Source organism: Canis lupus, chromosome 25 (genome assembly GCF_003254725.2).
Source record: "Canis lupus dingo isolate Sandy chromosome 25, ASM325472v2, whole genome shotgun sequence".
Lineage (NCBI taxonomy): Eukaryota > Metazoa > Chordata > Mammalia > Carnivora > Canidae > Canis > Canis lupus.
Window position 1 is genome coordinate 7,555,262 of NC_064267.1, and position 13,316 is coordinate 7,568,577.

The window sequence follows — 13,316 nt, forward strand, 5'->3', positions numbered from 1 at the left end:
ATGTTACTCTAAATGCGCAAATATGAAAACACCTCTGACAATAACTAGGCAAAATGTAAACTGCAGTTTTAGAAAAGGTAAACAGTACAATACTGTTTGTATAAATTTTTTGAAAAGTAAACTTTCTGCAAACTGTTAACAGTGGATTGCCTGTTGGTGGAAAAGGAAAAATAGCTTTTAATTTTCTGTACCATCAGAATGTTTTTATCATATACATGCATTAACTTCTAACTTAAAACATACAATTACTTAAAGTCCTCTAATCCCCACAACCTTAACCACTATTCTTACCATCAACTGTCCACACATTCCTCCCTCCTTCATCTCAGTATCTAAAAGTTGACTAAAATTAAACTTGCCTGACAGGAATTTCAGCTACTAGAGAATGTATTTTGGAAATATATTTTGGACATATATTTGAGGTTTTTCTTTAAAAAAATCTCTTCACTCTAAAACACCTCTGAGCTGGAAAAAAAAAAAAAAAAAAAAGAGAGAAAAAGATTTCCTACACTGCCCCGAAAACCAAAAAATCTCATTTCCTATCGGGCCCCTAACCCTCCTCTCCTAGAGAGAGGTAATGCTTATGGTTATAATATCCTCCCCTTCTTCTAATAGTTATATATGTAGTCTTGGCTAATTTCACTCTCCCACATAAAAAAAGAGCAATCTCAATTGTTACTGAAGAGGAGGAAGGCTTGCCCCTTGCAGAATTACTTAACAAGATGGCAAGGATCTTACCATCTGGTTTTCTCAGCTCTCACCACCTTGATGCAGATGGTCAATCACTACTCTAAACTTCTATAGGGCAAGATCTCAGTCCTTTTACAAGATCATCTCTGGTACTCTATGTATATGGAAACTTAGTATTTGTTCATTTCACCTGAATCAGGTTAGAGCATTCTTTGTCAAAGGGAGAGGGAGGTTAGAAGAGTACTTCCAGGTTACGGCCCTTTAAAGATGCTTCCTGCTTTAATCAGTCTTCCTCCACTCTCCTTAGCCACTTATAAGTTTTACAACTAAACCAAGTACTTCTAATTACTGCTTATTCATGTCTAATTATTAGAACACAATAACTATTATGGATATAATGGCTTAAGATTTACTTTAAACAACTAAATTTTGCTCACCTGAGTTCAGTCTTCATAATTCTCTCACTGTGCATGATCACCACCACCCCCCCCCATCAACTAAAAACAATTACAGTCTCAAAGCAGCAAACTTACCCTATTTTTGAATTACTGAGAAAGGATTAAAAATCTTTTCCACATAATGGGGTAAATGGTTATAATCACGTTCATAACATTATAATGTGAGGCAGAACTGACTTCCACATAAGGAGGAGTCACAACTGCAAACCATTTGGCAGCTTCTTAAATACACTTAAAAAGTAAATACGTTCTAAGTATTTTTGGAATACTAATTTTTGGAATTAGTTTTTGAGGAATACTCAAACTAAACACAATTTTCTGTAAATATCTATTTGAATTGGAAGTGACAAATGGTTTGTATAGCAAACTGAGTTTAAAAGTTTTAAAAAAAGGTACACACTCATCACACATACATACATAACAAAATCCAATACTAACCTCAAAATTACTCTGGTTTACAAGTTTCAGGAAAATAAATAAATGCCATGTCAAGTAACATTGTTCAATGGGAGATCAAGCAACTCCACAAGAGAAAGACACACAAAAGGTTATCTTCTAAGACAACTTAAGTGGATTGAATCCTGAATAAAATTATTAAAACCAACTCTGAAACAGATGGTTAACCTTGAAACTTTATTTCTTGACTGAATGAATTAAAAGAGAAGAGAAGGTAATGAAGAATAATATACTACCTTGTAGTATTTTAAATATTACTTAAGTACTGAATCAAACAATACAGACCACAACGAAGAAATTCTAAGCTTCCACAAGAAACTAAGAGTTACCCCAATTCCACCACATGAATAGGACTGTGACTTTGGATAAATCAATTAAATAACAATCTGAACCTAATTTCTCATGCACATGGTGAGTTGATGACCAGTTTTAAGTTTCCTAATAGCTAACACTGACAAAGGAAACACAAATGTATTCTTTTCTAACTTAAATTATACACAGTACTTGTCATCCAAGCCAAATCACAGTTGAGTTCTGTTGTCGGCACACAGGATCAAAAAAAAAACAAAAAAAAAAAAAAAAAAAAAAAGTAGCAATGAGGAAGCCAAAGGATAATCCTAATTCAAGAGGGAGAAGCAGAAAAACACAGAAATTCCCAAAATATTCCCCCCTAACCCCTGCCCACCCACAAATTTCTAGGTGTATTTTACCATTTCATTCTTCATCAGGGCAAGTCTTGTCTGGCAAGGGTATCACATTATTTTAGGCTCAACAAATTACTGATAAAGCCATGTCCTCAAAATGTTAGTTACTCTTATGGTCTGTTAAAACTGCAGAACAATTTTTAAATTAAAAAATTAAAGCAACTTTCATTCAACAGCCAACTCAGACTACCTGTCAAATAAGCAACATTTCATGACATCTCATGACAAGAATCACTATCATCACATTATCTCCTGTAATTCCTGGGAAAAGTGAGGGGAAAAACAGACGTACCTAGACAGGAATAAAAGCAACATTAAAAATACAAAAGCTGCTGTGAAAACAAAGCTAATACAAGAATCTCAAAAAAATGAGAAAATAAGAAAGGGTGCAAAAGTTCTTAAAAAAAAAAAAAAAGGCCAATCCAAACAGTACCGTCATTTAAAATATTCACACCTTAAAGTAACACCCACCAACAAAAATGGTCATTTTCTAAACAACAAAAATTCACTACTTCAGCCACTGCAGTAATCAAAGAATGTCTAAAGTGCATCTTTTCTATATGTAAATTTGTAAATATGTTTCAAAAGAACGTTACTGAATATGCGTTTTTATAGTTAAGTTTTTGAGAATAAATCTATCTTAACATAAGACATCCCACGTTGAAACTTTCACCTACATATTCACCACTATAAATTTTAATTAGGTTTTCTGCTGTCACCAGGTGATACAAGATTAATTGTTCCACAACCCGACCTGCATACACTACAGGAATGCTCCTCTTACTGTCCCTAAAAATGCTAGCATCTGACAAATGTAGTGCATAGATAAGAAGTGCCCTTTCTAGCCTTTATTTTGCTTAATACCACACTTCCATAATTTTAACTATTCTTACTTAAGCACTACGTGAGTTAATATTTTTAAAATGCTCTAACTTGGAACTTTACGTACATGTGTTAGTTGGGAACAATGATTATGTCTATCCATTCAAGTCTTAAATAACCGTCCTTTATTTACAGCTCACCTCATGTCCTAGCACACTTGAATTTTTAAAGTTTACCAGGAAGACGGTAGAAAGACTCCCAACTCACTCAAGACCGCTGACCAGCCTTCGAAATAAAGGCTGTATCCCAAAGTTTAGGAAACTATTTAATAAGGGTAGGGTCGTTCAGGACAGCACTGCCCATCCATCATTTCATAATCAAAGTGTGCAAAGAGCGTTCACAGTACATTCTTCAAAGCAAAATAAAGGGCTCCCTTTTATTGGGTTGGTCAGGATTCTCAAAACGTGTGTTGAGAGAGTCGGGAACTGCCCTTTCGAGCCCTTCCCCGAGTTTCCACCGTCCCCGGGAAGGAAGGCAGCAACATGGCAAGTCTGAAGGCGAGGCACCGCATTTCAGGGCTCAGATTCATTCCTTCAAATAACTGTGCCCCTGCCTGGCGCAGCCTCCACGCCTGTACCAAGCGACAGCAGCGACAGCAGCGACATACAAGATCTTCCTTCTGACCAAAAACTTTTCAAGCGTCAGGAAGAACACAGAGTGCAAATATGTCCCCTATTTACAACTGCACGCCTCTTCCATTGTCATCCCGACTCCGAGGCTGCCTAGAGGAGAGCCGGAGCCCAGGAGTCGCCCGGGAGGAGTCCCTGCAGCCAGGGCCGAGCTCCTCCTCCGCCAGGTCCTCAGGTCCCCCCAGCACCAGCTCCGAGAGCGCGCTGAGCGCGCTTTATCTCCGGCGACAGGCGAGTAACAGTGTAAAAATGTCACTCCGGCAGCGGGTCCGCTGGCCCGGAGCAGAGGCCGGGCGGCGGGGCCCGGCGGGCCGGGCGGGCGGGGCGCGCGGGGACCGGCGGAGCGGTGGGGGCGCCCGAGGCCCCAGGCCGCCGCGGGCTCAGCCCCGACCCGCGCTCCCCACCCGTCGCCCGGAAGGGGGAAAACCCGCCAGCGGGAGGATTCAACAGGAGCACCGCGCCGCCCGCCTGCCGCCCGGGAAACAGCCGCCGGCCGCCGGGACGCGGGGGGAGGGGGAGGGGGAGGGGGAGGGGGAGGGGCGGCGGCGGAGGCGGCGGCGGCGGCGGCGGCGGCCGGGCTGCGGGGCGCGGACCCCCGCCCTCCCTCCCGCCCGCGCGCAAGGTCGCCGCCCGCGCCCCAACGCCGCCGCCGCCGCCGCCGCCGCCGCCGCCGCCGGCGCCCCGACTGGGGCCAGGGCGGCAAGTTTAATTTCCCGAGGCTGTGACGGAGCCCGCGGCGTGGACGGAGCGCGCCGGCCGCGGGCCCTCCCCACCCCACCCCCACCCCCACCCCCAGCGCGGCCCCCGCCCCCCGCCCGCGCCCCGCTGCCCCCGGCCCGGGCCGCCGCCAGGCAGCAGCCGCTGCAGCCTCCGATGCCGGGAGGCGAGTCTCGGCTGGCAGACGGGCGGCGCTTGAGCCCCGCCACAGACACCGCCGCGGCGGCGGGCGCCGAAAAATGGAGCGCGGCGAGCAGAGAGGAGAGACATTTTCTTTCCGTTAACTGAATGGTTTCCTACCTCCGGGCTCCCGACTCGCGACTCCTCTCACTCCGCTGCTCTCCGGGCTCCGCCGCCGCCGCCGCATCCAATCGCCTCCTCCCCCCCTCCCCTTCCGCAGCCAGCCCGGCCGTTCCTCCTCCTCTCCGCTTCAAAATGGCGCCAAGCGCTCTTCGGCGGCTGCTCCAATCGAACCGCCGCGGACGGCACCCAGGGGCAGGCGGTGCGCGGCGCGGGGGCGCAGCGCCCCCTGCCGACCAGACGGCCCCCGGCGCGCGCCCGCCGGCCCGCTGGGCTCCCGGCCGGCCCCGCCCCCGCGCGCGCCCGGCTCCGCCCCCCGCGCGCACGCGCAGCCGCCCGGGCGCCGCCGCCGAGGCCGCGGAGGCCGCGGAGGCCGCGTGGCCGCGGTGCCGCGGGCGCGCAGCTGTCGGTGCTTTCTCTGCCTCTGCTTTTCGCGGAAAACCATGTAAATTGTGACATGTCCCTAACTTTGGGGATGAAACTTCGGTATTTTTTAAGACACCGAAGTTGAACACTGATGCCGTGCCATGCAAATGAAATCAGAATTAACTACTTTGCTCTTTATTTGGGGACTCTTACCCAGTCGTCTCAAAATAGCGCAAAATAGGCTTTTTCTACGCCGTATTACGTGTCTACTTAATCCACAGCTTTCCCATTGTGAGGAGTTGGTTAAGCGGCAGGTGGGAAGAGGAGCGCAGTGATTCAACCTGGACCAAAGCATTCCGCTCGCCTCTTACCACAGTTGTCCTTGCTGGAGGAGGGATCCTCTGAGCACCACGACGCCCTGCAGGAGGGAGCTAGGTTTCTAACCCCCTTCACCCCTCCTGCAGCTCTGGGGGAGTGTATTAAGAGTTGATTTGACAATTGCTATTAGGACACAGAGGAAAACACCTCAAAGAGGCTTAGTTTCTAACAAAAGAAACCGTGTTTTATACAACAGCAAATAGATTTACAGAAATTTGTAATGTAAACCTTCCCTTGAAGCACCACTATTTAGAAAACCTGGAATCTAAAACTGGTATTAAAACAAAAAGCTGCAATTCATCAAGAGAAATGTAATTGGATGTGGCATAATTTAAGATAGTTAAGAACATAAACCATTCAAAAATTAGCTGTGACTGCTGCCTACTTCCAAGACAGAGGAATTATGTGGGAATGATGTAAAAAAAAAAAAAATGCTGGGATCCCTGGGTGGCGCAGCGGTTTGGCGCCTGCCTTTGGCCCAGGGCGCGATCCTGGAGACCCGGGATCGAATCCCACATCAGGCTCCCGGTGCATGGAGCCTGCTTCTCCCTCTGCCTATGTCTCTGCCTCTCTATCTCTCTCTCTCTCTGTGACTATCATAAATAAATTAAAAAAAAATGCTGATTTTACACAGACTTGGTTAGGAGAATTATCTTTGATTATAAAGCACCACAAATCCAGTCACCAGCTGTACTAGTTTTCCACTACTGCTGTAATAGATTATCACAAAGTGCCTTACAGTTCTGTAGTTCTGAGGACTGGCATCAAGATGTTGGCGTAGCTGTGTCCCTCTCTGGAGAGTCTAGGGAAGAATCCATTTTCTTGCCTTTCCATCTACTAGAGGTTGATCACATTCCTTAGCTCTTGTCCCACTTCCTTCATCTATACAATCAGAACAGCAGCATCCCTCTGACCTTGTTTCCATTGCTACATCTCTTTCTCTGACTGCCTTCTGCCACCTTATTCACTTTTAAGACCCCTGGTGATTATACTGGGCCCACCTGAGTAATCCAGGATAACCCACCTCATTTAAGGTCATATGATCAGCAGCCTCAATTTGATCTGCAACCTTAATTCCCCTCTGCCATGTAAACATATTCACAGGTTCCAAGGAATGTGACAGGAACGTCTTTGGGGACTATTATTCTGCCTATCACATTACTCGTGTTTGGGTTATCTGGACCTTTTGTTTTCTTTTGGTAGGTTATAAAGCTGAAGTTAAGGGAATTAGGAAGTTGGAAGACAGCACGAATACACATGGTTAATGTGAACAACCCTAAAAACACCTACATTGCCCTTAGTGTGTTTTGAATACTCCTCTACTACATCTCTAGACCAACCTCACAACGCTACACTAGATGATGGTTTCTGAAATCTTCAGGTGTTACTCTACACCTGAAGCCAGAAATCATATAGTCTTGACTATCCACCCTACCCTATCTGGGGGACATTTAAACCTTGCAGGATGTGGTAGGAAGTATGCCAGCAGATGTGTGCTGAAAAATTGTCTCTTGAGAATTTAGAATTTCAATGAATGCGATTTGACAGAAAATAATTTCCAGGTTAAAAAGAAAATAGAATGCTGGGCAGCCCCGGTGGCGCAGCAGTTTGGCGCCACCTGCAGCCTGGGGTGTGATCCTGGAGACCCGGGATCGAGTCCCACATCAGGCTCCCTGCATGGGGCCTGCTTCTCCCTCTGCCTGTGTCTCTGCCTCTCTCTCTCTTTGTCTATGAATAAATAAATAAATTCTTAAAGAAAAGAAATGTAAATGTTTAAAAAAAGAAAATAAAATGCTATATGAATGTACTCTCCTCTAGAAACATAGTACTTAGTGTTGGCAATTATATTTATTGAAATATGTGAATTGCAAAAATAATGTAAGTCAGAATCACTTTCAAAATGCACTGGAAGTATGCTGAACTATGAGAAACTGTGTGGGTATGTCAAAAGAAAGAACAATTTCTGAAAGGACATGTCTGATCAGAATATTGTTTTACTTTCACGTTTATCATTTCATTCCAAAAGCAATAAAATATTTATCATACATAATCAAGCGTGTTAGCTAATTAGACAAGGAGGAGACTGGGCCCTACTTAGATATAGGCTGTTATTTATTCTGTGTAATTTGAAGTACATCGCAAAGTCCAGTCAAGCTGAAAACATGACCCCCGCCTGCCTTGTATAACAGTGCTGAAATTCCACTAGACTAATTCTTTGAGTTAAGGCATTGGATCTCCAGAAAACATATTGAAACCTGGTTATATTACTTGAAAAAGGTAACCTGCTAGCCTATTAGTATCAATTAGCAGAGACTAAGCCAGGTCGAAATCAACTTTGTGATATTTAGGCATTAGTCAATCAGGCAAATGAAGTAATCTCCAAAACTCTGAGGTCAGACTCTTGTTCATGATGTGGCCATCACGGAAAGATAGCATAGGGGCTCTTCTCCTCTCCCCTCATCCAAAACTCAGCTTCTGGTGCCTAGAATTCCTCCCTTCATGATTAATTCCCTGTATTAAGCACCGTGCCCATTCTGTGACCCTCTTTATTTGTTTTAAGTAAATTCTACCCCCAGTGTGGGGCTCAAACTCACAACCCTGAGATTGAGAGTCACATGTTCTACCAACTAAGCCAGCCAGACACCCCTTAAACTTTGTGCTATTTTTGCCCATTCATTTTTTAAATTTTTCTTTGCTTATTTATTTTTTTAAACGTAAGCTGTATCCCCAATGTGGGGCTTGAACTGAAGACCCTGAGATTATGAGTGTGGTATGCTCTACAAACTGAGCCAGCCAGGTGCCCCTTCTGTGACCCTTTTTAAAATACAAATATTCCTGAAAGAATGCCACATTGATCTGGTCTCAGGGCAGTGGTTCTCAACTGAAGTGGAGTGGAAGAACCCCAAAATCACCTGGGAAATTTCTGCAAACCTCTGAGCCCACCCTTCTGCCACCTTACATTAACAGATTATTTTCCTTTCTATGGAGAGAGATAGGTAAAAGAGACAGAGCTGAGAAAGATGCTGGGATTTCCAAGCAGGAAGAAGAACTAGAAGATTAAGGATGCCACAAAGGAAATTTAGGGGAAGGTGACCTTTGCCTACCTCGTAACACCAGAGCTAGCAAACATAAGCTAAGGCAGCTCTCTTCTTTCTTTCTTCTTGAAGAAAATGTTTTCTTTTGAACATTGTCTTGGAGATCAATTGTCTTAGAGGTTGTTAAGTACATTTTGTTCCTTAAAGAATTCTAGACCATCTTTTAGCTACCTAATAAGTAATTGTGCTCCTGATCTCCTATACAGGAATCATGCTAAAATTCTTTTTTCCTGGAAAAACTCTCTGGGATTTTTGGAGAAATGTGTGTATGTGTGTGTTATCAAATATCATTTGGGTAAATAAACACACTTGGTAGAGTCATCTTGATTTCCTGGGAGTTGAATAGCGTAGGTCACCATTGTGATTGAGGTCTGAGCTGCTGACTATTTCTGAATGTATAAGGCAGAACAGCCTAAGCAAAGACCATTCACTCTTACCCATAGTCAGCACTCCGCAGTGTGTGCAATCCACGGGCCTGCACTTGATTAATGGGAGGAAATTGCATTTATTTACGCTCTAAATCCATGCTTTCCAACTGAAATACAATGTGACCATGTATGCGATTCAAAATCTTCCAATTTTAAAAAGTAAAAAGAAACCAGTGGTATTAATTTTAATAATATTTTATGTAACATATCCAACATACTGTCATTTCTACATGCAGTCAATACAAAAATATTTTACGGGATATTTTACATTCTTTTGTTCACATTGTGAATTTTACATTTAAAGCACATCTCCGGGGGCACCTGGGTGGCTCAGTGGTTGAGTGTCTGCCTTGGGCTCAGGACATAAATCCTGGAGTTCTGGGATCAGGTCCCGTATTGGGCTCCGGTATGGAGCCTGCTTCTCCTCCCTCTGCCTGTGTCTCTACCTCTCTCTGTGTCTTGAATGAATGAATGAATGAATGAATGAATAAAGAAATAAACAGAACGAAAGAAAGAAAGAAGAAAGAAAGAAAGAAAGAAAGAAGGAAGGAAGGAAGGAAGGAAGGAAGGAAGGAAGGAAGGAAGGAAGGAAGGAAGGAAGAAAACATCTCTGTTCCTGCTAGTGATATTTCAAGTGCTTTGTAAGCACATGTGGCAAGTAGCTTCCTTTGTTGACAGCACAGCCAATAGACCCTGGAATCAAAAATGCTACTTTTAACAACTTGTAATACAGAGCAAACATTGTTTCACTATAGTTCATTGCAACTATTGAAGCTTGTTATAAATTATGTTAATATCAGTTGAAGTGCATGCATATTTATGGTATGTACAAACATATATATAGTTACCTGGTATTACACATATATAGTATATACGTTCATGGCTATATTATGTTCATGTTTTTAATATAGAATAATGACTTACTCTAAATTTCAAGTTTATATCAAGTCTATCATTGGTTTAGTTCTGTAAGAAAGCAAATGAGATTTAAGAAATATTATTAGCGGGACGCCTAGGTGGCTCAGTGGTTGAGTGTCTGCCTTTGGCTCAGGGTGTGATCCCGGAGTTCTGGGATCAAGTCCCGCATTGGACTTCCTGCATGGAGCCTGCTTCTCCCTCTACCTGTGTCTCTGCCCCTCTCTCTGTGTCTCTCATGAATAAATAAATAAAATCTTAAAAAAAAAAAGAAATATTATTAGCCACTAGAACTAACCATATTCACAGTAAGAGGTTAATATCAGAAGCATACTTCTAGTAACACATGAGCTTCTTTAAACATATTTTTGTTCAAAATAAACTTCTTTACATGCTGTTAGACATAATGAGTAATAGAATAATCTGGCCAGATAACCAAATGGAATAAAAACGAGGACTCTCTCACAAACCTCTTATTTATATTTTGATTTTAATTAATTGTCTTGCATCCAGGGCAGCTCCTGGTAGTGTTGATAAGTCTGAAGCTATATGGGGGCCTACCCTTACTTCAACCAGATTCCTTTACTTAGTCACTTTTATTATTGTTTATTATCTATTATTTATTATACTCTTTACTTTTGTCCCACTTTCCACCCCCATGCTGCTTGGCCCTATGGCTTTTTTTGCCTGTAGGTTTATCTTTCCTGTTAATTTTCTTTTCCTCTCCATAGTCTACTGTCTATGCTGTTTACAACTGTAGAAAATTTTCCCCTCACTTTTTAAAATAAAACATTCCCTAATCTTGTCCATCATTTCCCCAAATAAAGTGTGGATACTATATGAATTCTACAGACGTATGTATATTTAACAAGTGTGTTCTTTATAAGCTTATGTCACTTCCACCCATTGTAGAGAGGAGACCTCTATTTTTATAAGCTTAAACTAGGTGTAATTTCTTGTATAAAAGGCACCTAATAGACCTTTAATTACTTGATGGTGCCTTTTTAACATTTATTACCAGTTTGCTTACAGATATAATTGCTTTAGAGCTGGTTAGGGAAGGGTGTCAGAAAATGTCATGAAAACATTTTGAGAATTTTAGAGTTCATAAAGCATAGAAATGATCACGTCTTTCAATTCATTTCACATAAAGAAGCTGAGACCCAAATAGCTAAATGATTTGTCCAAGGATACATAAATAGGGGGAAATTTTTAGTGAATCTCATCATCCTCCAATTAATTTACAAAGTAATTCAATGCTATTCACTCCATTTCAAAAACATGTTTAAATATCTTTTTAAAATGTAAGTCACAGCAAATGCTATGAATTTATGGATATACTGATTGACTTATAAGAATATAAAAAAATGGAATAAGTGTAGTACATGGCTGCTTCAATATGTTCTTTTGAATTTATTATACATGTATATATTATGTATTATATAACGTGTAACAGTAATATTATATATAAAATAAACCTTTTATTATGGTAAACAGAATACCATAAAATTTACCTCTTACCTATTTTAAAGTGCACTGTTCAGTAGAGTTAAGTATTATTTACATTGTTGTGAAACAGATTTCCAGAACTTTTTCATTTTTCAGAACTAGAACTGTGTACACCCATTAAATAACAACTCCCCTTTTCCTCTTTGCCCCATTCTATTTTCTGTTTCTATGAATTGGACTACTCTAGCTACCTCTTTTCATGACTAGCTGATTTTACATAGCATAATGATAAATCTTATTTTTTAAGAGTTTCAAAGAGATAATTGAGAGATGTTTGATACAAAACATCATATCTCTCACTACCGTCTAAAGAGAGATTTGTGTTAGGAAAACATTTATCATCAATTCAATTTCAGGAAATAATAAAGAGATATGGAACCAAGAGCAATTTCATTTGAAAAGTACTGAGAATGACACAGGAGAGTTCAGACTGCAGCTCTGAATATTTGGGCAAAGGCGAATGAAATAATACAATATGATATATTTCATATAAATACATATTCAATCTCTAATCAATGTCTTTATTTTACTCAATTATCATTTAGCATTCCAGTATAAGATAGCCAAAAAAACCAAACCAATTTTTCAATGTCAAGTTTCTGTTCTAGGCAAACAAGTCTAACTTTTTGTCTGGGTAAGAGCCCACTCTATAGCTACCCAAGTTTGTATCACGTTTTGTTGCAAGTAAATTAATTTGACTCCTAATACTCACTCTTCTAAGATATGTAAGAAGCATCCCATTCTATATCTTCTACAGACTATAGTAAATATAAATACGGTAATATTTGAAAATTAACTTTACTCAACGACCAGCAGATGGAGCTGTTGAAAAATGTTGTTACTTTAATTTTTTTTTTTTTTTTTTTTTTTTAACTCAGCTGAAATAAAACCAGGTCAGGTATAGTCTCTTTTTGATATGTAAATAATTTGTTTATTGAGGGGAAATCTGGAAATTCAGTTAAGAATAAAAGGGAAAGGGGCGGGACACCTGAGTGGCTCAGCGATTTAAGCAACTGCCTTCCGCCCAGCCCAGGGCGTGATCCTGACTCTAGGGATTGAGTCCCACATCGGGCTCCCTGCATTGGAGCCTGCTTCTCTGTCTATGTCTCTGTCTCTCACTCTCTGTCTCTCATGAATAAATAAATAAAATCTGAATGAAAGAAAGGGAAAGGGGAGACTGAATGGCTCCGTAGGATGAGGGTCCCACTCTTGGTTTCAGCTCAGGTCATGATCTCATGGGTCCTGGGATCCAGGACCAAATTGGGATCTGATCTCAGCGGAGAGTCCACTTGAAAATTTTCTCTCTCTCTGCCCCTCTTCCTGTGTGTGCATGTACACACACACAATCTCTCTCAGATAAATACATAAATCTTTAAGGAAAAAAAAATCTATCATTATCATGCCACTATAGAAAGTTACTTTTAATATTTTGTTGTATGTCAGTCCAGAATACATTTTATCCATATAATTACATTTACATTTTATTAAAAATGTAATGTTTTATATGCTTTTTAATAGAAATATAAAATATGCTAAATATATATTTATAATAGTTTATAATCTCCCTTATCTTCTTAAAAATATAAGATGTATTTGTTTGTATGGAAATCTGCAGGGATGATATTTAAAATATTTGTAACTGTACAGAACAGGCAAAGACAAATCAGAATGGATACTGGCTATAGCTTGAGCAGAATGCTGAATGTTGCCTGGTGTCCAGGCATTCATCCTTTAGTTGGTGGCTGGTGGGCAAGGTCTAGGGGGTGATAGAAAGGGGCTGGAGCGCTCA

General features: G+C 41.4%; 1 protein-coding gene across 11 annotated transcripts in view; it reads right to left on the minus strand.

The window, feature by feature from the left end:
- Nucleotides 1-4,993, minus strand: part of PDS5B (PDS5 cohesin associated factor B) — a 180,022-nt gene extending 175,029 nt beyond the window's left edge. For 6 of the 11 annotated variants that reach the window (XM_049101148.1, XM_035718415.2, XM_035718414.2 and 3 more), the window contains exon 1: nt 3,331-3,351. In XM_049101148.1, the coding sequence (XP_048957105.1) occupies nt 3,331-3,335 (5 nt within the window). In that variant the 5' untranslated portion in view covers nt 3,336-3,351. Of the gene's footprint in view, nt 1-3,330; nt 3,354-4,836 lie in introns of those variants that run through there. The other 5 variants (XR_004817026.2, XR_004817023.2, XR_007405849.1 and 2 more) reach the window with 3 other exon arrangements.
- Nucleotides 4,994-13,316: the final 8,323 nt, after the last annotated feature.